The sequence below is a fragment of the Globicephala melas genome, chromosome 4 (assembly GCF_963455315.2).
Source record: "Globicephala melas chromosome 4, mGloMel1.2, whole genome shotgun sequence".
NCBI classification, from domain to species: domain Eukaryota; kingdom Metazoa; phylum Chordata; class Mammalia; order Artiodactyla; family Delphinidae; genus Globicephala; species Globicephala melas.
In genome coordinates, this window is record NC_083317.1 from 79,636,334 (window position 1) to 79,661,186 (window position 24,853).

At 49.8% G+C, this 24,853-nt stretch overlaps 1 protein-coding gene across 2 annotated transcripts; it reads left to right on the forward strand.

The window, feature by feature from the left end:
* Positions 1-845: 845 nt before the first annotated feature.
* BCL6 (BCL6 transcription repressor) lies at positions 846-24,853 on the forward strand. 2 transcript variants are annotated; one of them, XM_030860993.2, is made up of 10 exons: positions 846-929; positions 11,313-11,351; positions 12,170-12,342; positions 14,133-14,354; positions 15,983-16,954; positions 17,501-17,685; positions 19,071-19,238; positions 20,336-20,466; positions 20,581-20,718; positions 23,644-24,853. In XM_030860993.2, the coding sequence occupies exons 3-10, from the start codon at positions 12,182-12,184 to the stop codon at positions 23,785-23,787; spliced, it is 2,121 nt and encodes a 706-aa protein (XP_030716853.1). In that variant the 5' UTR covers positions 846-929; positions 11,313-11,351; positions 12,170-12,181; the 3' UTR covers positions 23,788-24,853. The 2 variants fall into 2 exon arrangements, with proteins under 2 accessions (XP_030716853.1, XP_069901565.1); XM_070045464.1 differs by lacking the exon at positions 846-929 and adding an exon at positions 2,579-10,156.

Below are 24,853 nucleotides of genomic sequence, written 5' to 3' on the forward strand. Positions count from 1 at the left end.
AGTATCAGTATTAAAAAATAACACATCTTCCTTAAAGCGCTTGAGAGATGAGATTGGGCAAAAACACTCAAAACAAAATCCAACCGATGCGGGATCCTATGATTTACGTAACATCACAAAGTTGCAAAAGGCAAAATCAGAAGCAAAAATCCGAAACCCATCAAAATACAATAACCCCAAATCCCGAGCCACCACACCAACAAGGAAAAAAAAAAACCAAAAAACAAAACTGTCCCAAATAAAAATAAAGCAAATGAACCCACCGAAAACTGCTTGCAAATATTTTTCTCGTGGTGCCTAATATTCTAGCTGGAAAGAGCTGTGGTGTTTATTGTTTTTTCCTCTTACTCGCCTCGAAACCTACTATATATAACAGACTTTTTCCCAAAGGTTCGAACCTCTCGCTCCCTTTTGTGTGTTGAGCTCGAGGAGCTGAGTTTACGGGGAAGAGAGGAGGAATTAGCCCCAGACCCCGGGAAAGCAAAGCGCACTCCCCCTCTTATGTCACCGAATAGCAAATTAGTTCTCAGAATTCCAGAGGCCGAGCTTTGCTACAGCAAAGACGCCGACGTCACAGAGGGGGAGCCCACGTGACGGTGGCGGAGCAGGCTGTACCATCGTCCGGGGGCCGGGGAGGGAGAGCCACCGTCTGGCCCCTCGAGCCTCACACCGAAACCTCCAAACCCGAGACGCCCAGCCTGTGAGGAACCCGAAATATGCCGGACAGTGGGAAAATATTGTGGCTTTGAGGGTTTTTTATGGGCCAAAGCAGGCAAAAGTCGCGGAGAGCTGACACCGAGTCCTCCCCTGCCACGTAGCAGTGGTAAGGCCCGCAGCTCAAATTCCGAGAATTGAGCTCTGTTGATTCTTAGAACTGGGGTTCTTAGAAGTGGTGATGCAAGAAGTTTCTAGGAAAGGCCGGACACCAGGTGATTATTGCTGTTGCTGCCGCCGCTCCTGCTGCTGCTGCCGCCGCCGCCGCCGCTGTTGCCGCTGGTGCCGCTGCCGCCGCCGCTGCTCATGATCATTATTTTACCTTTTAATTCTTTTTTTTCCGCTCTTGCCAAATGCTTTGGCTACAAGTTTCCTATGTGTATCTATTGATGTAAATGTATATATTTATTTATTGTAGCTGTCAGGTGTTAAAATAAATGCCGAAGATTAGTCCCACGTCTCTCCCACTCTAGGATATAGATTTTTATATATTTACTATTTTATTCTTGTTGTCTTTGAGTGAATTGGCCGGTTTGGGGAGGCTTTTGCCACCCTCCCTTGTGTTGTTTTGGTTTTTGAAAAGGAGGTGGAGGAGAGGAAGGAGGGGAATTAGGGGGCGGCCGGAGCAGAAAGGACGAGACAGTGCTTGGGGAGGTGGTGTTTCGGGCAAGTCTGGGGGCTGTCTGGCCCCAGACGGCGGAGAGGACGCGCGCTAGCGCTCTCGCTCTTTCTGCTGCTGCTTGCGTACGGCTTGTGATCTCGCTGGATTCGTGCGGCTGTGTTTTTTCCCTCTTTTCTCGCTTGCAAACTGCCTTCCTTGCTCCCTCGCTCCAGCTTCGCCTTCCCTCCCTCCCTCCTCCTTTCCCTCGCCTCTCCTTCCTTCCCCTCTCACGTCCTTCTTGGTCACTCCGGGAGGCGAGGAGGGAGGCTGCCCGCTCGCTCGCCCCGCTGGCTCCCTTCCACCGGCCTTGGTCCTCTAGATTCCCTACCTCCGAGCCGAGATTTGGGAGGAAAAATGCAAGCGAACTCCTCGTTTTGTTTTTATTTTTTGTTTTTCATAAACCCAGTTGAAGTATGGGGTTCTCCTCTTTCTTTTCAGAGCTGTGATCTTCCTAACGAGATCCGAGTGTTTTGGTGTCCCCTTCCCCTGCGTTTTGGGGGAGGTTTAGCTTGCCTGGGGGCGGGGATGTTGAATACTTTGAAAATTATTCTTTCTTGGTTGCAGTCTAGAGAGTCGGGAAGCCCCGCGCGCTCCCTCACCCCATCGTGGGGAGGGAAGCTTGTGGCGGGACGGGGATTTGGGGGGTGGGTGGGAAAGGGGTGCGCGTTTGCACCTGCGGTGCTGTTCAGCGTGCGGGGACTCCGGGAACCTTCGCAGGACGGCCCAGCCAAGCGGGAAGGTGGCGGGATTTCTGGCGGTCGCGGTGTTTGTATTTTGGGCGCTTCGTGACTCGGTGTTAGCTCCCAATGGCTGTTCCCCCGCTTTCCTAAATTTTATTTTTCCCATGGTGCAGGCTTTGTAAAAACAAACAAACAAACAAGAACTGCGGGCCGGAGAGTAGCCGGCGTCAAGGCTTCAGATTCCCGAGGTCCTTGCGCTGGGCGAGGGGAAAAACAAACAGCCCCAGCCCGCGGTCCTACGTGCGAGACCCGGGAGGAGAGAAGGGCACTTTGTGGCCCCGGCTGGGGGATCTGGCGCGGGAGAAGGGGGCGCGGGCGCGAACGGGAGATCTTTGTGAGTGATTTTGCAAAAACGGATTGCGAGGTTGGTTGGATTTGCAACCTGTGGCTCTCCTTGAGGGAGTAAGAATGCGGGAAGGCGGCGGCGGCGGCGGCCCGGGGAGGGAGTGGGTGGGGAGTTGAAGCCTCGGAAATCGGCTGCGCTGGGGAGCGAGGGGCCACCCCGCTGCCGGATGCAGTGACCGTGGTAAACGTCTTGAGAACTGTGGATTGCGTTGCCTTTATGATGCCGTATTATCTTGGAACTCTGGCCAAAAATGGAACTAGTGTGGCAATAATGAGTTTTAAAAGCTATCCTATGGAAAACAAATACACAAACCTACAAATTAAAAAAAAAAGCATGAAAAAGACCCTTTTTATGTTGTGCACTTTCTCGAAATGTTTGACTTGGTGGTGGGGGTCCTGACAGCTGAGCCGAAGGAATGACCCCAAAGTGGGTGCTCAAAGTCCAGAGCTGTTACTGGGTCCCTGACCTCTTCTGTGAGCTGGTCATCCCCCCACCCCCCCAGGAAACTGATTTAATCCTTTATGGATTTTTTGTTCAGTTTATAGTTTCCAGGAGGTAAATCTTGTAATGCTTTAGTCTTTTTCTTTTTTTTTTTTTAAGTAAAATGTCAGTAGGTGCATTTTTTTACTTAAAAAAAAAGTAAAAAGAAAAAAAGTGGGGCAGGAGAGAAGGAACCAGGGAAAGGGCTGTTTAGAAATACAGTTTGTGGCTCTGAGCGATGCCACCGGCTTCCTCTACAGAGACTGCCAGTTTCCCTTTTTCTTTGCAAGGTGTGTGTGGTTTTAATAAATAACTTTAAAAAAACGTAAGAGGGGGGCCCGCAGGATCTGTCAGGAGACAGGTATCTATTTTGCTCATTATTTACTACTAAGAGCCTTTGGCACAGGAACAGAGCCTCGTAAATCTGCAACCCAAGTTGAAGTTCATCTGGCCCTAGTCCACCCGCTATTCCTGGAGGTAGCAAACATGAGCTCAGAGGAACGAGGTGAAATCACATTCTTGCTTTAAAATATATGTGTGTTTTCTTTTAAAAGGAGAAAAGATATTTGTCTCTGGGGGAGGAGGAAATGGAAAGGGAGTACCAGGAGATGGGCATTCCCTTGCTAAAATGACTGTAGTTGAGTCTTCAGGCCAAAATAGAATCCTGAAGATGGGAAATAGTCCTCCCTCCCCCCACTTATAAATAGAAGGTTCCAATATCCTATTTGGAAGATTTCCAATACTGCAGGCCCAAGCACTGACTGGTTTTAAGGGTCTGTTGATAGTGACAATAAGGCTAGTAGCTGTTTGTAAAAACCGGGCAACTTGAAGAAGGCAGCTAGAAGTGGGAATTCTCCAATTGGCCATTTCCTCTGTGCTCAGTTTTGAAGGGTTCTACCCCTTGCTTTCTTGAAAAGCCTGTCCCATTTTTATTGTGGGTTTGGTTGACAGGAATGGGACTCCAAACTCTTAAGCTGTCGTTTGCTGAGCCTTAAAGAGTTCCAGTTATTGGTTGAGTAAATGGTAGCCATGGCTAGATGTCAAAATTCTTCCTTCCCTCTCTCCTTTGCCGGGTAGCCACACTCACAACCCACTTTGTTGTGAAAAATTTAGCGATTCAGAGGAGGTGGTGCGGCAGCGCCACCCCTCGGTGGGTGAAACTATCTATTTGCAAAAGTCAAATATTTGAAAAATGTTGTGAAATGACCTTTTGAGGATTTTTTTTTTTCTTTAGGAAGGGGAGATAAAAGTAGCTTTTTAACAAGGACTTTGTAGTTGATCTCTCAAAAGGAGGGAGAAAAGCTAGGATGGTGTCATAATAGGCGAAGTAGTTCGAGTGTGTGTGTGTGTGTGTGTGTGTGCGCGCGCCGGCGCGCGCTCTCTCTCGGGAATGCTTGCCTGGTTGGCTTTAAGTAGGGGAGTTCTCCTGGCGGAGGTAGCCCCCCTTCCCTCTTGGACTTGACCTCTCAGGGCACCCGAATTCTGCTGTCTGTCTGATATTGAGACAAGGAGGAATGTTTTGGTGTAAAAAACCATAGCGACTGGAAGTCCTGTAGTTTTGCTGGCGGTTGAAGATGGTGTATGCGGGGATGGGTCGGGGAGGGAGGTTTGTGGATGGACTGGGGCAATGGTAGGCTGATCCGTAGCCGGGTTTGGAGTCCTCTGGGAGTCAAAGTAGTGTGGCGCGTGCCAGTTGCCTGCACTGCGCAACAAGTGGGAAAGCCACCGCAGTGATCCGAGCGAGGGTGCTGTGTTGTGGGAAAGCTGGCCGGTTTCTCTTCGCCCCACTGGAAGCCAGGAACGGCTCCTCCCAACCCTCCCCGCCTCCCACTCTGAGACGAGAGCCCCACCAAAAGACCACCTCATCCCCACTCCCCCATCCCCGGCTTAGCCGAGCGCTGTTAAGCCTGCCCTTGGCCTCCAGGACCCCTTTTCTACGTGGGAATCAGTTTATTCCCGACTGTTTTGCTGGTCGACCAGTGTTTGGTAGAAAGCTCTGGTAATGCCGTTGACTGCCTTCTGCTTTTTGAAGACATGTGCACCCTTTCTTTCTCTTCCCAATACATTCAGCCTTTCGGGCTGGAAGAATCAAGGTATACTACATGAACGCAGCTCCAGATACCGCGTTTTGGTTGCTAGAGGCCTGAGCATCGGGAAGAAGGAATTACATCTAGTAAATTCAGTGTTTTCCAGCTTTGCCCTATGGAGTCACCCCCCCTTCCCTTAAGAGACAACAACAGCAAAAAGGTGGGGGGCAGTCGGGTGTGGAAGGCTGTGGTCGCGCGGCGATTTTCGCACGGACTGAGTCCGCCACCTAGTGGTGGGTCCTGGCTGAGTTCCCCGCCTAGGGCAGTGGACCGACCGCGTCACCTACGGGTCCCCAAGTATCCCAACCAGGTGCTAGGACTGACAGAGGGGAGGGTACCCTCCAATGAGGATGACACCCAACCTCCAAAGTTTTGGTACGATGGATGAAAATTAGAAAGCCTGCGGATGCTTGCTCCATTCACAGCCACTCAGCGACGGGCATCTGTCTCCGCTAAGAGAACCGAAAAGTACCCGATTCTGAAAACACGATTTCCCAGTCTCTGTGGCCTCTCCCCCGGAAAAGTCAATACTGGAGGGATGCCACAGGGGCTCTAGGACATATATCGCTTTACAGTTGAGGAAACAGGCCTGATGAGAGGGTTAATGGCGAATTAGTGACCTAACCGGAACCAGATTTTAAGCTTCTGAATTCCAGGTCAGTGACTTAAAGTCAAAGGCGAGTTTATCTCCGCCCCTTTGAGTTATCTAAGAGAAAGGAGCAGAAGTCAGAGGGAGCCATGATTTTAACCTCTTAGGTAACCATTGTTGGAAAGGGTTCCCCAGCTGTCCCCGAGGAATTTGTTTAGAAAGCATGGCCCAAGATTTTCAGTCACAGACATGAAAAGCCTACGGTAGTGCTCAGGGGTGGGAGTCTTATTTCTTGGGAGGGGGCTGTGCGTTGTGTTAGGGCGTGATTAAAGCCCAGTCCCTAGACTTGCAGAGATGCACCTCGCTGCTCCCGAGGCTCACATTTGGATCCTGAAATAGCTCTCTTCCCCTTCTTTCCAAACTTTGTTTAGTGGCTTGGCGAGAAATCAGTTGTGTGTGTGTGGGTCCTATGGACCGGCAGAGTGAAATCCACAACAGCTTCTCAGCAAAGTTTTCTTTCTCGGAGCTCAAATTTTAAGATGGCAAACGCGCGACCGAGTGCTGGCGGCCCCTAGCGACCGCAGGCGCGCACACCCGCGGGAGAAGCCGTTGTTTCCACTGCCCTGGTCCGCCGGAATCGAGTTCCGCCTCTCCCGCTGCGGGAGCTGTTGGAGGCCGCGTCGGAGAAACGCGCCTCTGTTCGGGTTGGAAACGAATCTGGGGACGGGTTTGAAGAGCGGTCAAGTTTGACTCATCGCTTTCCAAGGACAGTTAGTGCCTTCCATCTTCATTAACGTGAATAAAGACCTTGGCTGACTTCTGTCCAGATCGGATTTTTAAAGGCATTGTTTGTCTGGGAAGATCATGCCTCCCCCCTCTCCCGCCAGACTTTTTGCAAAGGCCGAGCCCGGTCCAGCCAGGATGGCCAAAATATCTTTGCTCGTGGTCGGCTGGCATCGACTGCCGGCCCTTTCTGGAAGGCTGTCACGAGCTGGGCGCCTGGGGAGCGTCCTTTCTGCAGCTCCTCTTCAGATCTTGATGATAAAACACATCCCTCTATTTTATTGCATTTCCTAGAAGCTTGCAGGCTTGCAAGAGCGCTGTTGGCAGGAAGTGTGATAGAAATGAAAGTCAGGACATAATGTCCCTGAACACCTCCTCGGTCACCCAAAGCGACTGCCAAGGCCACCGCGTTATCAAATTCACTTTCATCTACTGTCTTCCTACCCTCCCGCCCCCCAGCCAAGAGCGCGAGGAGTGTTTCTCCCCCAAAACAAAAACAACTCGGCGGTTTGACCCTACCCCGCCACCTCCAGATCACCATGGCTAGACCCGAGCAGCTCATTAGCTGAGAAGCTGCGGAGAAAGGGAGCGCTCCGAAAGGAGCCCTGATGCTGGTTCCACTGCGGCAGCTCCAACCTTATTAAGATCCCCCGTCCCTGCCCCTAAAGAGTGCTCCGCACTTCCAGATTCTCCTTTGGATTTCTCAACGAGTTATTGGAGTTATTAGATGACCAATAATCCAAAACCCGAACGGGATATTGAAGGGGGAAGGGCGGAAGGCATTCTCCAAATCGGGAGACTGTGTCTAAACTAGGTCAATGGGAAGGAGGGGCGGGGCGACAAGGAGTTGTCGGTTTTAAGCCTTGATGGAGGGCTCCCTCTAGTGTTAGGCAGCGGTAAAACATGATTAGGTTTGAGCTAGTCCTGGAACCACTGGCCTCCTAATTTCCAATAAATGCATTTACTTAATTTTAGCTTCCCTTCCTAGATTCTCATCCCATCCCATATTAAATTTCAGCCTTCGCTTTCACCTTTATCCCACCGGGCGAAGGGATGAGAAAGTGGGATTTTATGAAGCCAGAGAGGCCCAGTCTTTACTGACCCCGCCTCCGCTGCTGATGTGATGCGCGGCGCACTGTGACGCTACCCGCCAGTTTTAGGAGTGGACTGCGGCCTTACAGGTTGCATCTTTCGCGCCCCCTACTCCCCACCTCCCGGCCCCCAAAAGTGCCCCTCGGAGCCCGATACTGAGACCGATTAGGCGATGGCGCCCAGGGATTATAATTCCGAGAAAGGCCACGGGAAGGCGAGGCAACCTTGGAGCGCGCCCATGAACGCGATAGGGTTTGCGCCCAGGGCCCTGCCGAATCCCGACCTTTTCTCTATGGTTTCGGAGAAATCGGATTCGGAAATTCCGAAATCTGGCCAGGTTCGGCCTGACAGCTCCTATTCTAAAGATCTTAGGCGGAAACCGAGCCGAGCTGGGTTCGCCTTCTAGCCAACGTAGGCGAAAGGGGCTTTCGGTTTAGTTTTCCTCCAACTCGGCTGGGGAGCGCTGGATGGAGACCCTCAGTCCTCGGGATTCCATCTTTTTTACCTTGAGGCCTCGCCTAACCACTCCCTTTAAAACAGGGGGAGGGGCGGGGGGCAAGCAAAATGAGAGAAAGAAAGATAAAAAAAGACACACCAGGCAAACAAACACCGGAATTCGGCAACTTGAAGTCATGAAATAAGCAGGGGATTGGACGCGAAATCCTGGGTTCTAGACCAGCTGTGCCTGACTTTCCCTATTTATAAAATTGTTATGGGGAAAGGGTTGAACTAGGTGAACTGTAGGAGTTCTGGACCGGGAGCGGACGAGGTATTTAGGGGAAAGTGTGCCGTATTCCTCGCGAGCCTCCTCCCCGGGCGCCCACCCCCTCCGCCAACCTCGCCGGGTGAATCCCCGGCGGCCCGCGCGGCGCAGGCTGCGATCCTGGCGGCCGTCCGGGCCGGCAGCTTCCTGGAAAGTTACTTCTCGTTGGAGCCGGCGATAGGCAGAGAGTGTTCTTTGAAATCCGCTGAGTTGAGATCGACTACGTTCCGGGAATGAGAGGGTTGTGCCATTCCCCTCACTGCCCCCTGCCTTGACGGCGTAACAGGAAAAAAAAAGAGAAAGAAAAAAGGCACACATAATGTTCGTTACCGAGGTGCACGAAAAGTTTTTTTTGAATGTAACCAAATTAAGGGCTGCCACCGGGGTACCGCCGGGCCTCCGCCGCGCCTGCGGGGGCTTCGAGGTGGACGGGCCGCGGTGCGGGCAGCACGCCCGGGGGTGGGCGGTCCCTGGCAGACAGGTACGGTGTGATGGGGGTGGGCGATCTGCGGATCTGCGCGGGCTTGCCCTGGCCGCACGGCTCGATTTTGTGCCCTTGTGTGTGAGCAAGAGACGGGGGCTGCCTCTGGAGGCGGGAGGGAAAGGCTGGGGTCTTTCATATTGGATGGCTTTGCTCTCCTCACCTCTTGTCTCTCTCCCTCTCCTTTATGCTGTCTTCTTTCTCTTTGACTTTTTGGAGGGGGAGTTCCCTCTTCTTTTCTTCTTCAGACCCTTTAAAGGATCTGCCTTCTCAAGGTGCCTCATTGAAAATACACAGGGAAAGCGCCAAAGGGAAAGTGTGTGGGGTGAAAAAGACCATGTTTAGCTCTCACTTGGTGGTTTCCGCGACTGGGGCTGGCTGGGGTGGGGAGAGCCCACGTCTGGGCCCTTGCAGATGTCAGTTTCTCCTTGACAGCTCTGCTCTCTTGGTTGTTTCTGTGGAATGAGTCTTGCGTTTGGCATTGGTGGGATGGCCGAAGCTAGGAGACGGCGTTCGTCCTGGGCTTTGCTTGGAATTAGTTCTGAGATCTTGGGCGAGACATCCCCTGGAGCCTCGGTGGCCTCCGAGCAAATGGGGGCTGGTATTGTTATCAGCCACAATCATGGATGGGAAGGAGCTGAGTGGTCCCCAAAACCAAACCAGATGCTGTAGTGCTCCCACACCTGCAGCATCTAGAGGGCGGCAGCGTTGCCCACGCCCACTGTAACCCACATACTCACTAGTTGTGGGGCTCCGAAGACAAAGCTAGCTGAGAAAGGAGTGGACTTAATAAGGACAGGGGCCTTAGTGTATGTGCCTTGTTTTTGGTCAAGCCAGGCCGAGAGGTTTACAGTGGAAAGTGCCCAGCCTAGGGCCTGGCTGACAGTGGACCCAGGGGAATTGTTTTGTTTGTTTGTTTCATTCCGCATCTGGAGTGAGTCATTGCCACTTGTCAAGGTGAAATGGCAAATCTGGGCTTCCTGTGGTTCCAAAAGTCTGTGACTGGAAATCCACAGGCAAGATGGTGTTTGAAGCTTGTTCCAGGGCAGCCTTAGGTATTCCAGAAGGGTTGAGGGATCTCTTCCACGGGGGAAGAGGGGAAGGTTTATAAGTAAACCTCACGTGTCTTCCGCATTCGTTTTCCAAGGAGACCATCCTTGGACTTTGGTTAGGACCCATTCAGTGTATCTCTCTTTGCCCATCTTGAGTTAGAATGGGGAGAGGAGGAAATAAATAGGTTCTTTTGTCTTTTTCTATCCTCTCCCTTCCCCCATTTCCTTCCCCCACCCCCACTCACTCACATGCACACATTAACCTTGAAGCCAATGAGACTGAGTGACTGGCACTTGGGACCACAGAGAAATGTCAGAGTGTTTGGTTACAGACTCAAGGAAACCTCTCATTTTAGAGTGCTCATTTGGTAAGACTCAGCAGCCTGGAATGGGGGCAAAGTGCTTGTGTGAGGGAAGGAACTTAAAAATGAGATTCACCCACATCAGGGTGCTGTCTTGCATGTTCTACAGCACGTAGGCTGATTTGGAAAGGGAACAGGAATTTAAGCCAGAAGACCTAGGGCCAGGTCACTCACCATTTATGTGGCCCAATATGACCTCCCTGGCCTCGGGCCCCTTTACCCGGAAGATAACTCTAAAGGGCTACACTTTAAAAAAAGTTGGGCAAGGGGGGGGTGTGTGGTTTCAAATATTGTTCTGTTTTGCAGCCCACATGTGATCATAAATGATAGTCTTTCACCTATGCTTTAAATTATTTTGTTTTAGAGAAACCAGTTTGGAGAGGGTCCATATTTCCTAAGCGCTTCCTGGCCGGTTCTCAGCTAAACCTCACATTTAAATCTTTCACCAGCAGGGGGAAGCACAAACTCGGAAGTTTGTAACCCTGTATCTGGTCTTAGGCCCAAGAGGGATGGGAGGGGAAATTTCAAAAAAGGAGAGAAGAGTAGATATACCATCTCAGGCTGTATTCTGCAGATTCCTTATTCTGTCTTAAGTGTTTCAGCTAGTCAGGAAATACTGCCTAGCTGTTTGTCCTGAGCAAGCCACTTGAACCCAAGTTTCAGTTTTGTCATCAGTGAAATAGGGATAAAGATGTTGACCCTGTTGGCCTTGTGGAGTCATTCTAGGCCTTGAAAGAGAATATTTTAGCAGGTTTTGAAACGCATCCAGAGTTTTTAGGCCCCTGAAGGATCATTCTCATTAGTATTGAAAGCATCACTTTTATTATTTTTTTCTTTCCCATAAACTCAAGGGCCTTTGGATGGCATACAGTTTTTACTCTGAGAGAGGAAATAAATGTGTCTACGTATATGTAATTAATGTATGAAATTGTATTCCCAGTACTCAGGGTAAAAACATTATTATCGCATGGCTTTGGATGCCCGTTGTTTCCATAAGAGCCGAGCTGGGAAAAATGTTTGCTAGCTTGTGGTAAAACCGCACCAGCTGGCAGGCTGCAGCTATCAAAGTAAAACTAAATATGTGTGTCCTAAAATAAGACTATAGTGGACAATCTTACATTCATGAAATCAATTTCTGTTTGCTTTTTTATCTTCCCTGCAGGTTTTAAGCAAAATTTTGGACTGTGAATCAAGGCATTGGGTAAGTAAATTGAATTATGTGCTTTACAATTTTGTGGACAAACTTTTCTTTTAATTTGCCAATGTATGTGTCTCTGTAATGGTGCCACTCTTCATTAGATGAGATAAAGGAGAGCCGATTGCCTGTCCGTCACACCCAGCCCCCACCCCTTTGCCCCTGCGTTCGACTGTCTTAACACTGTTGTGCGATCACTCATTCCCTTACTCGTTTCTCGGTTCCCATTAATTTAGCCACCTACTATGCACCAGCAAGGCGCTAGGTGCTCAGGATACAGTCAGACAATCCTGAAGCCTAGCAGGGGAGAGACAGATGGTGGCTGGGATAATGAAATGAGATGCCGATGAGAATAGCTACGATTTTTGAGAATCTACTGTGGACCAGGCACGTATCTCTAAGTTTTACAACCGCCTAGGAATTACTACTCCCATTTTGGGAAACTGAAGCCCAGAAACCGTAAAACAGCTTGCTCCAAGTCACACAGCCTGCAAAAGGTATGGCCCATGCGCTAACCTTCAAAGCATGCTTTCTCTCCCCTGTCACACACTCACTGCCTCTCAATGCTGGCAGCGTGTTTGGTATGTGGAGAAAACATTCAACAAATATTCATTCCCTCCTCTTTCCCCAATAGGGTTTTCTGTTAACAAGTTGGTTAAAGATTATTAGCTCATTGTACAGACATGAAGAGTAATGCCCAGAGATGGGCCATGAGTTGTTCAAAAGCAAACACAAGGGAGCAGGCTAAGCCACCTGCTCTCACACTCCTGGTGAGAAGGAAACAGGTTCTGGAGGACTAAAAAGATTCTGACCTTTTCTTTCAGGTGAAGAAAAAAATGGCCTCGCCGGCTGACAGCTGTATACAGTTCACCCGCCACGCCAGTGACGTTCTTCTCAACCTTAATCGCCTGCGGAGCCGCGACATCTTGACGGATGTTGTCATAGTGGTGAGCCGGGAGCAGTTCCGAGCCCATAAGACGGTCCTCATGGCCTGCAGGTGAGGGGTCTGGAAGCGGAAGGTGGATGATGGATATAAGGGGAGCGATGGTGCCGGCTGCCAGTGTGGAGCATGGAGGCCTCTGGCTGTGTTTGGGATCACATCTCATTTTTCTCCAGATCTCCAGCACGTGGCCTGGCCGAGTGGGTTCTCAGGAAGCAAACGAATGAACATACTTTTAGAAAAGAAAGAGTTTCCATTCTGTGGGGATAGAGGGAGAAGAAATCATATACTGTCTCCGGAAGCGATGTGTTTTGGGCAAACATGGAGACTAACTTCAGTGAACCAGTGAAAAAATGAAAAGTGAAAGCGAGTTTTAAAATATTTTAAGCGAGTTAATTTAAGATCTTTTGCTCTTTTTTTTCTATGACTGTATTTATTTATACCATGACTATATTTCTATGGGTGTTTCCGAGCATATGTAAGTTGGTGAAAGTGAGCTGGCTAATTCTTCATACTTGACAAGTATTTCAAGTGTTCAGAGCAATTTATGTTACAGCACCTCCCTGGATCTCCATAGTGGCCTGTGTTATGGATGGCACGATTAGCTCCATTTCATAGATGATAAAATGAAGACATTCACAGGCAAACTGACGTAGAGCCAGGGATCTTGATTGCTAGTAGAGGACTTATTCAACATCTACAACAAGCACCTTTGTTTTAAATAGTGGAGAGGTTTATATAGAGAGAAAAAGAATAGGTAACGCTAACCGAATGCTTACTACGTGCCAGGCATCAATCTGTCCCCTTCACATTCTCATTCTTGCCATAGGCCTGTAAGGGAGACACTCTTGTTTCTGCTTTGCAGAGAAGGAAACCAAGGTGCAGGGAAGTGAAGTCTCTTAACCAAGGTCGCCTAGCTAACTACTGGGTGAAGTCTAGCTCACTTCTGGCAACACGCTCAGAAAGAGTAGAATCCAGATGACAGTCCAGAATGTTGGCCTCTCACTGAGTGCTCTTTCCTCTACCAGACACCGTGGTACCTGGAGGCTTGGCTTGACGCTGACTTGGCTCTCCTAGGAGTATTGACCTTGTGATAGTCTATGGACTTGTAGAAAATCAGTAAACTGTAGATGTAGGCATCATTTTATTTGTCATCAATACCCAATTTGCTTCTAAAAAAATACAATAAGATTTAAAAAATAAGGATAATGTGATGGAACAAGAAAAGAAATGCTTATCCCAAAGATATAGACTCAAAATAGTTACTGCAAATGAGTGCTAAATTTAGCTCTGGTAAGCTGTGCAGTTAAGACCAAAAGAATACAGGTTCTGTGACTTTGTGAAAATCACTTGACCTCTTTTTTTTTTTTTTTTTTTTTTTTTGTGGTACGCGGGCCTCTCACTGTTGTGGCCTCTCCCGTTGCGGAGCACAGGCTCCGGACGCGCAGGCTCAGCGGCCATGGCTCACGGGCCCAGCCGCTCCACGGCATGTGGGATCTTCCCGGACCGGGGCACGAACCGGTGTCCCCTGCATCGGCAGGCGGACTCTCAACCACTACGCCACCAGGGAAGCCCTCACTTGACCTCTTTGATCTTAGTTCCCCCGTTTGTAAAGGGAGAGAAGGATAGAATCTACCTTGCAAGGTTATGAGGAGCACAGGATAGTGTATGTAAGTGTGTAATGACTCTCTGGGATTTAGTAAATTCTCCATAATTGGCAACTATTATTAATTGCCATGGAAGCTCTGGAGCTAGGTCCAGGGGAGAGGGGCTGAGCGTCCGTGGTGACTGTAATTGATAACAGTTTCTATGTGTCTGTTATAGTGAGACATTTCTTTGTCTTACAGTGGCCTGTTCTACAGCATCTTCACAGACCAGCTGAAATGCAACCTCAGTGTGATCAACCTGGATCCTGAGATCAACCCGGAGGGGTTCTGCATCCTCCTGGACTTCATGTACACATCTCGGCTCAATCTGCGGGAGGGCAACATCATGGCCGTGATGGCCACAGCTATGTACCTGCAGATGGAGCATGTTGTGGACACTTGCCGGAAGTTCATCAAGGCCAGGTGAGCTGCTGCCTAGATGGAAGCCTCGGAGATGGAAGGGATCAGACAGGGTCGGAAACAATTGATAATGCTTTCACACAGAAGAAACAATCCTCTGTGATACGCCACAACCTACCTTTCCCCTGCTTTTGCACATTCCTGCTACCTAGATATGCCGTGTGCCTCCCCACTTCTTGCTTCCTTCCATTCACTTGATAGACCCTTTCCTCCCACCCATCCTGCAAGACCACGCCTGGATGCCAGCTTCTTCATAGATGTTTGTGCACTTATCACTTTGCTCTTTCCTCAGCTCTTCAGCTGTGTCTGAAAGCCTTTTGCCTGTCTTTTAGACTTTGCCTCTGTTTTCACTATTTGCATACATGTTTTAGTTCTCCTTTAGGCTTCCACTGTAACTATTTACATATGCCCCTTAGTTCCCCCACCAGACTGTGGGCTGCTTTACTCATCTTTTATGTCACCCTGCTGCTACTAGAGAGAACATTTATTGAATTAAATAGGGTTCACTGGGTCTAGCCCCCTATCTGAGGGCTGGTAAGACATGACTATCACGGAAAGTTGAGGAACCTGAGAGCCAAAGAAGGGAAGAGCTTTGCTAAGTGGAACAGAGACTTGGGCCTTGACGTCTATAGAACCGTTGGATTCAGCTACTCCAGTATAAATGCATCCCTTCTCAGACAGAAAGGTTTGCGGCCTCTGTTTGAACATCTCCAGGAGCCAGGAACTCAGTGTTCCCAGAGCCATGCAGTTCTCCCTTGGATAGTTTGAAAGCTCTTCTTTACAGCGGGTTGAAATCTGGCTCCCTTCACCTTCACTCCTTGGTTCTAGCTCTGTTAACTGTGATCAGACTGAGCTGGCCTATTTTTCACCCACATAATGTCCCTTCAAGTATACGCAGCTTGGGCTCTTTGTCTCCTGTGGGTGATAATGGTGGCAAGATCATCATTATGAATGCTTTCTCTGGGTCAGGCCTTGCGCTTGGAGCGTTCGGTGACTTGCTCCAGGTCACAGAGCTGCTAAGTGGCACAGCAGGGACTGGAAACCAGGTCTGGCTGCTGCAGAGCCAGGGCTTCCTACGCTGGCACGTGCTGCCTGTTCTCCAAAGTAAACTCGCCCACGGCTCCAGGCAGTATATAGAGCGAGTCCCTTCTTCACAGGGCACCAGTATAACAAAGACCCTCCAAACATGTAGCACCAACATCGTATAAGTTGTTCCCTCCCTGAAGCTCAGTCTCCAGGTGTGTAAAATGGAGACAGTAATTCCTGATCTACATCCCTTCTGTAAGGATGAAATGAGATAAGGACTCTGATAGCTTTATATTCTGTAACATCTGAATAATTATAGATTCATGCATATGTATACATATGGGACTTAAACATGCAAAATCACGTCTAAACAGGCACTGATTGTGTGGGTAACTCACTTCCCTTCTCTGGGCCTTGTTTCCCCAGCTGTGGGCTAGATTGCTAGACTTTTAGCAGAACTGCCTTGTAACTGCAAGTGTTTCCCTACTCCAGAGCCACATTGCCCAGGTCTGACTGACTCAAGTGCAAATGTGGTTTCATAGACCAGTGTCACTTGGAAGGTTCTGACTTGGAGGCCGGGGTCTTCTCTCTTTTTGCTCCTGCAGTGAAGCAGAGATGGTCCCTGCCATTAAGCCTCCCCGTGAAGACTTCCTGAACAGCCGGATGCTGATGCCCCAGGACCTCATGGCCTATCGGGGCCGGGAGGTGGTGGAGAACAGCCTGCCCCTGAGGAACGCCCCTGGGTGTGAGAGCAGAGCCTTCGCGCCCAGCCTGTACAATGGCCTGTCCACGCCGCCAGCCTCGTACCCCATGTATGGCCACCTTCCGGTCAGCAGCTTCCTCTTCTCCGACGAGGAGCTGCGGGATGCCCGGATGCCTGTGGCCAACTCCTTCCCCAAGGAGCGGACCCTCCCCTGCGACAGTGCCAGGCCAGTCCCCAGTGAGTACAGTCGGCCGGCCATGGAGCTCTCCCCCACTGTGGGCCACAACAACGTGTACTCACCCAAGGAGGCAGCCCTGGAGGAGGCGCGGAGTGATATGCACTACAGTGTGGCCGAGGGCCCCAAGCCTGCTGCCCCCTCGGGCCGGAGCGCCCCGTACTTCGCCTGTGACAAGGCCGGCAAAGAGGAAGAGAGGCCCTCGTCGGAGGATGAGATCGCCCTGCATTTCGAGCCGCCCAATGCACCCCTGAACCGGAAGGGTCTGGTGAGCCCGCAGAGCCCCCAGAAGTCCGACTGCCAACCCAACTCACCCACGGAGTCCTGCAGCAGCAAGAACGCCTGCATCCTCCAGACCTCCGGGTCCCCTCCGGCCAAAAGCCCCACTGACCCCAAAGCCTGCAACTGGAAGAAGTACAAGTTCATCGTGCTCAACAGCCTCAACCAGAATGCCAAACCAGAGGGGCCCGAGCAGGCCGAGCTGGGCCGCCTTTCCCCTCGAGCCTACACTGCCCCGGCGGCCTGCCAGCCACCCATGGAGCCCGAGACCCTTGACCTCCAGTCCCCAACCAAGCTCAGCACCAGTGGCGAGGACTCCACCATCCCACAGGCCAGCAGGCTCAATAACATCGTCAACAGGTGATTTCACAGGCAGTCCGGACCTGGGGTCGGGGCTCACCGGGGCAGGGTTCTGGGGTCACTTCTGATGGGTGCGGGGCGCTGTGTTCTGCTCTTGCCTGAAATGCTGAGCACATTGGAGGTATGGGCCAAGGCCTATTGACTGAATTGGCCTAAGTGAGGAAGGACCTTGAGCTTCGGTATATTTTCACAGAGAGAGAGAATTCCCCTCCATGGTAGATGAGCATTCCAAGAATCCCAAGCTCCTGCAATCTCTGTGGCAGGGAGGAGTCCTCTTACTTGCCTTGGACCGAGGGAGGCTGTGGACTGTAGCACTGAGGGGAGGAAACTGGGCCCGGGAGTGGAGTCTGGGCTCAGTGTGGCCCCCATCAGTGATCTCGATGTGTCTGCTATTTGGAGGTAGGCTAGGGGATAAATAACTCTGTGGCGTCAGATTCCAACTGGCCTCTGGGCTGCCCTGAGCACAGGGAAGAGGGGATGCAAAAATGCCAGGCAGAGCGCTCTGCCCTGCTCCAGCTGCTGAGGCCCTTTTCTCCCCGCCCACAGGTCACTGACCGGCTCCCCACGCAGCAGCAGTGAGAGCCACTCTCCGCTCTACCTGCACGCCCCCAAGTGCACGTCCTGTGGCTCTCAGTCCCCGCAGCACGCAGAGATGTGCCTCCACGCCACTGGTCCCACGTTCCCTGAGGAGCTGGGAGAGACCCAGTCTGAGTACTCAGATTCCAGCTGTGGTGAGTTCCTTCCCCTCCCTCCCCTGGCCTCTGCCTCTGCTCCACAGGCCTTGTGTTTCCATTTTATTTACGCTGTTGTCATTGATTGGGAGAAGCCCCTGGTTGGAAGTCCAATGGCATTTAAATCAGCAACCCATAGTCCCACTCTTGACCTCGTAGGGAACTAGTTGACCAAAGCAAGGGCTGGGGAATTTGAGTTAATCTGGGGGACTGCAGAAGGACCACACAGCCTTTTCAGCTTCCTTCCAGCAAAGTTGGCTGTGGGGCTGGCTATAACTAGCTCCCGGAGCCTTCTCAGGCCCACTGGACCCCAACCGATCGGTGTGCATGTTGGTTCACCCTGCTAGGCTGTACGTTCCAGAAGGAGAAGCATCCGGCCTCATTCATGCCTGCATTTCCCATCGGGCCAAGTGAGTCTAGCACAGAGTAGGCACTCAGTTATTGTCAGCTGAATTCGATTAGTTGAACTGATTATTAATTGACGTTTCTGGATAGTGTGTGACTGGCCTCCCCAGTTTTTACCTCTTCCTCCAGCTCTGTCTGTAACAGGATAGCCCAGCGATGCCTCTTCAGGGGTGAACCACCCTGATGTGTCATTTCCAAATTGTTAAAACAAAAGAAAAAAATTAGTTATTTACACTCAGAGCCTTGGCACAGGGTCATGGACCGATAGTTGGGAGAGCAGGGACTGTCCCCTCCTGGCCCCGTGGCCATTTGCCTTTGCTCTACACTCCAGTTCCTTCTCTCTGGGCCTGTGTTTCTACTTCCACCATCATCTTTGGTCTCCCTATCTCAAACTGTTTGGGAGACATGAAGTCCAGATAGGTGCAAGGGTGACCATGGTCATCATTAATTCCTCCTTTGATGACCTCAGAGTATCTTTGACTTTGATTCATATCTTACATTCCTATGATGCTTTATGTTATACAACGTGATCCTGCGAGGTAGGCAGGACAGGGGTTTATTATCCTGATTTTGGAGATAGAGACACAGACAGAGGCTGTCTTACCCGAGGGCTTCTGTGTATGAATGTAAGTAGAACTATGACCTGATAAGGAAAGTCAGTTCTCAGAGCTCTCGAGAGAAGGAGGTGCCAAGCTTTCCTCAAGCTGGCGCAGGCCATGTGGGTACCTGTGGGTTTGAGTTTCCCTCCTATACCTTAATCTTCAAATCTGTCTCCTTTCGCCTCCACGATCGAGACTCTAAATGCTAAGAAAAAGAGAATCCGCACAGGCCCTTTGCTCTGGGCTCCCGTGAACCCTGGGCAGACAGGGCGCTGGGGGCTCAGTTTGGCCCTCGGGGGAGCTCCAGAGTGGGGAGGCCTCGGAGCCCTACCTCCCTTCCTTGTGGTGCTGACGCTGGTGCCCCCTCCCACCCTCCGACAGAGAACGGGGCCTTCTTCTGCAATGAGTGTGACTGCCGCTTTTCTGAGGAGGCCTCCCTCAAGAGGCATACGCTGCAGACCCACAGTGACAAACCCTACAAGTGTGACCGCTGCCAGGCCTCCTTTCGCTACAAGGGCAACCTCGCCAGCCACAAGACCGTCCACACGGGTATGGCCCTGTACACCCTGCCCCCAGCCCCCGAGCTCACCAGGGTTCCCCAGGGGCAGGACGGGGAGAGCATTCTCGAGAAAGCAGTGTAGGGCCTCGGTGCCCTGTGGGGTGAGGCAGGGGGCAGGTGCTGCCCTGGCCTGAGTGCGGGCCTAGCCCCGCCACGTCTTTGCTTAGTGACCCAGCCACTCCCCACATCCTTTGTCTTTCCTCTGACAGACTCTGTCTTGCTTCTCCACCTTTGCTGGGGTCAGAAGTGTTAATCCCACTGCACAGGGGAAGAAACTTTGGCTGAGAGGGGCAAAGTCAATTCGGTTTTTATAAATCAGAAAAACGCTAAAGGCCTCTTGATTCCCTCTAAGGGCTTGTTCCTTATCAACTCACATTCCTTTCCCAGGTAGCGTCTAATAACCTGATAGTTGTCCAAAGTTGACTCTCTCCTGGTATTTTAAATGGGTCTATTATCCCAGAAACTTTCCATGAAGGAAGGCTCGGCCCTTCTATTGGTTTCCTCTGTCTGAGCAACTACTCCAACTCGGGCCCCAGCTCTCGTGCAAACGGAATCCAGCTGTAGTTGCCACAAGCGGAAAAGCGTGTTTGTTCTCAAGGAGAGAAACTAGAGCGGCCTGATTGTGTCTCTCTGGGGAGTGGGTTGATGACTGAATCAGTCTCACCCGAGGGAAGAGCTAGAAGAGCCTTCCCAGGTAATCTAAACTCACCCCTCGGGTTCCAGAGAGGGAAACTGAGGCCCAGAGAAGGAGAGTGACATGTCCACGTCCCACAGTTAGATAATCCCAATGAAAAGGCTGGTTCTTGGAACCTCGCTCCCTCCTTGTCCCACGCCCTGCGTCCTTTCCCTCCCTCCACATCACCACCTGCTTCTTGAGCCTGGCCGTGGGCGAGGTGTGCTGGTGCGTGTGTAAGAGAGGGCTGGCAGGCAGGGGTGGCCAACCCCTGACGCCTCTCTCTGACATCTTCCAAGGGAAGGAAAGCCAAAGTGGCCCCAGGAAGGGCAGCTTGCTTTGAAATCCAGGGCCCGGGGACTGTGGAGACCTCTGCTGAGTGTGGCTTGCCTTTTCCCCTTCTCTCGGTAACAGGTGAGAAGCCCTATCGCTGTAACATCTGCGGGGCCCAGTTCAACCGGCCAGCCAACCTGAAAACCCACACCCGAATCCACTCCGGAGAGAAGCCCTACAAGTGCGAAACGTGCGGAGCCAGATTTGTCCAGGTGAGCAGAGGGCGTGGGGAAGGACCCTAGCCCCGGGTGCCGCTGAGAGGCTGGGGCGTGTCTGTAGCCCACCCCGGCAGAGCCTCTCACTTCGCTCTTTGCTCTCCTGCGCAGGTGGCCCACCTCCGTGCCCACGTGCTCATCCACACTGGCGAGAAGCCCTATCCCTGTGAAATCTGTGGCACCCGTTTCCGGCACCTTCAGACTCTGAAGAGCCACCTGCGAATCCACACGGGAGAGAAACCTTACCATGTACGTTAGCCTCTCGTGGCTGCTGGCTGGCCTGGGATGGGTGCGGAGGTGGAGGGCTGGGGCCGCAGGACTGTTTGCTCTAATCTCAGGCGCGCAGTGGGATGACCACTGAACTCGAATGGTCCTAAGACAACCAGCTTGACCTTGGCCTGAGTCTTAGTTTGCTCATCTTTAAAGTGGAGGTGTTGGGCTAGGTGATCCGGGCCTTAGGAAAGAGGTCTGGATTGTGAATACATAGATATCAGAGTCATTCATTCATTCCACAATTGCTTATTGAGTGCTTCCAGCACGGCCCTAAACTGGGCTAGATGTCTACTTCAGAGGAGCTAAGGTGTTTGAGAAGGGGCAGTCAATAGGGTAGGAGGAGAACCAGAAGAATGTGGTGATACAAGGGAAAAAAACAGAGAAAAGGCAACTGCAGGTGACCAGCAGCGAAAGGCCATGATCGGGCCATTGGAATCACAGTGTTCTAGGGCAGGGTCTCAGCCAACTATGGCTTGTGGGCTAATTTTTGAAATTCCATGAGCTAAGAATGGTTTTTATACTTTCAAATGGCTAAAAAGAAATCAAAAGAATAATATTCTGTGACATACAAATTATATAAAATTTAAATTTCAATGTCCACAAATAAGGTTTTGTTGGCACACAGCCAGGCTCACTTGTTTACGTATGTCTCTGGCCTCTTTCACACTATAATGCAGAGCTGAGTAGTTGTGTCAGAGAATATCAGGCCCACAAAGTGTAAAATATTTACTGTCTGGCTCTTTACAGAAACAGTTTGCCGATCTCTGCTGTAAAGGGGAAAGATACTGGCCAGGTAGCTGAGATATCTGGGTTCTTATTCCAGCTTTGACAATGACCCTTTTTAGGGCTGTGGGCAAACCCTGACCCTCTCACTGGGCCACAGTTTTCTTTCTCTATGAAATAGTGAGGATGCTGTAGATGAGCAGTTTTCAAACTGTGCTCTTCCAATCACTGAGGTTCTGCAACCCTGCAGGACAGGACGGGAATGAGACAGTACCAGTCTCTTTTCCTTTCCAGTTTCCATTTAATTTGAAAAAAGAGTCCCATGGTTTACAGGTGTGGAAACTACTGTTATAGATGAGGCTGGCTTTGCTGAGTTTATGGCATCGCTCTAGGTCGTGATGGGCACAAGGACGAATGAATGAATCGTTAACCCATATCGCAAATGTTAACCTGAAAAGGTGGTTACTCTCATTCAGTTGTTTATCAATCCTTGAGTGAATATCTTCTTACTTGCTTTTGTTCTTGGGCAAATTAATTATCCTCTCTGTACCTTAATTTCCTCATCTGTAAAATTAGCCTGATAATAACACCTACCTCATGGAGTCATATTAAATTAATGGATTCCCTGAAGTGTTCAGAACAGTGCTTGGCCCATAGTCCAGTACATATTTGCTGTTTCAGTTATTTTGTGGGTGTTTAGATGCACAGGAATGTCAGAATTAGGAGTGACCTTCAGAGTGTATTGACTCAGTCCCTTACAGAAGGAAAAGCCAAGGCTCAGAGAGAAATGCCGCACTCAGGACGCACAGCGGTGGGTGCCATTGATATGAGGGGCCCTTGTCTCCCAAGACCGGGGCTCTTTCTACTCACTGCCTGCCCATTTAATTTTTTAATTTTTCTAAATATATTTCCTTTTTTACTTTAAAACATATTCTCTATATGAACATATTTTATTACACTTTTATTAGGGGATAGTTTTTTGTGCTTTTTTTTTTTTTTTGCGGTACGCGGGCCTCTCACTGTTGCGGCCTCTCCCGTTGCGGAGCACAGGCTCCGGACGCGCAGGCTCAGCGGCCATGGCTCACGGGCCTAGCCGCTCTGCGGCATGTGGGATCCTCCCAGACCGGGGCACGAACCCATGTCCCCTGCATCGGCAGGCGGACTCTCAACCACTGCGCCACCAGGGAAGCCCCTAGGGGATAGTTTTAGATCTATAGAAAAGTTGCAAAGATAGTATGGAGAGTTCCCGTATGTACCCAGTTTTCCCCTGTTGCTAACGTCTTCCTACTAGGGTACATTTATCACAACTAATGAACCCATTCTGGTACGTTATGATTAACTGAAGTCCATACTTTATTTGGGTTTTCTTAGCTTTTACCTAAAATATTTTTCTGTTCCAGGATTGCATCAGGTTACCCCATTATATTTAGTCATCCATTTTATTTTTAAAGAACTTTCCCACTAAAACCATTATCATCCATTCATTGAATCAAAGCAAGAAACAGCTCTGCTTGCTAATGCCTTCTTAGCTGATCTGAGGTGTACACACTAACTTAAAGGAATATAACTGTATTTTTTAAGCATATCCTAGATTCCAGAATTTTTATGAATTCAGACTGTTCTAATCCATTTATCCAAATATGTTCAGATTTATTACATAATTGTCTGAGGTATATTCTATTAGGAACTGGGAAGATTATAAAGTTTAGTAAGAAGTGCTCACCACCATCAAAGGATTCCCTACCTGAGAAGGATGCTAATGCATGGGTTGGCAAGGCTATCTGGCATTACATGGCAAGGCTAGAAATCTTACAGAAGTCAAAGGAAAGAGGGATTATTTTCATCCTGGAGGGATTCAGGAAAGCCTTAAAAATTTGGGGAGTCTGCATCGGAACTGCATTTTTGGTTTAGACTTGAACTTGTGGAGCTGAAGCAGGGAAATTCATCTCAAGTGGGGTAAAAGCATGACCAACACTTTGGAAAGCAAGGAAGGGACATTTGTACACAGCTTACTTGTCCCTTAGCAGAAGCCAGAATTCATGTGGGTTCTCAAAGTGGCCTTCCAGAGGGAAGAGCTGCCCCATCCCTTGAAGGGAGAATCTCTCCTTCTCAAGGTCCTTGAGTAATGACATGTTTCTTGAGTTGATGACTAACGGTTTGCCTCTGGTTCTCTTCCAGTGTGAGAAATGTAACCTGCATTTCCGTCACAAAAGCCAGCTGCGTCTTCACTTGCGCCAGAAGCACGGTGCCATTACCAACACCAAGGTGCAATACCGTGTGTCCGCCACTGACCTGCCCCCGGAGCTCCCCAAAGCCTGCTGAAGCATGGAGTGTTGATGCTTTCCATTCGAGCCCCTTCTCAGAATCTACCCAAAGGATACTGTAACACTTTACCATGTTCATCCCATGATGTAGTGCCTCTTTCATCCACTAGTGCAAATCATAGCTGGGGGAGTGGGGGGGTGGGGGAGGGGCGGGGGGAGGGGGAGCCACGGCCGCTCCCCTCCCCCACTGCCGTAAAACATTAAGAAAATAATACTGCTTCTTCTCCTATGTGTAAGGCGAACCATGTCAGCAAAAAGCAAAATCATTTTATATATCGAAGCTGGGGGAGTATGCAAAAGTTCTGACTTGACTCAGTCTGCAAAATGAGGAATGTAGATGTTTTGTGGGATCAGATGTTTCTTTTGTATGTAAGTGTGCATTCTTTTAAAAGAAGAGACTTCGGTATGTTATCAAAGAGAGGGCTTTAATTTTTTTAACCAAAGGTGAAGGAATATATGGCAGAGTTGTAAATATATAAATATATATATATATAAAATAAATATATATAAACCTAAAAAAGATATATTAAAAATATAAAACCGCGTTAAAGGCTCGATTTTGTATCTGCAGGCAGACACGGATCTGAGAATCTTTATGAGAAAGAGCACTTAAGAGAATATTTTAAGTATTGCATCTGTATAAGTAAGAAAATATTTTGTCTAAAATGCCTCAGTGTATTTGTATTTTTTTGCAAGTGAAGGTTTACAATTTACAAAGTGTGTATTAAAAAAAAAAGAACAAAAAAAGCTGCGGAAGGAAAACTGTGTAGTTTTGTTCTAGTTTTCGGTTTGTATATACCTGTACAACGTGTCCTACGGTGCCTTTTTTTCATGGACGTTTTCAGCGGGCAACGACCGCACCATCCCTTTTGGAAGTGTAGGCAGACACAGGGACTTGGAGTTATCACTAACTAAGCTCTCTTTGGGAATGTTTGTCTCATCCCATTCTGCGTCATGCTTGTGCTATAACTACTCCGGAGACAGGGTTTGGCTGTGTCTAAACTGCATTACTGAGTTGTAAAATAGAGCTGTACAAATACAAGAATAAAATGTTGAAAAGTCAA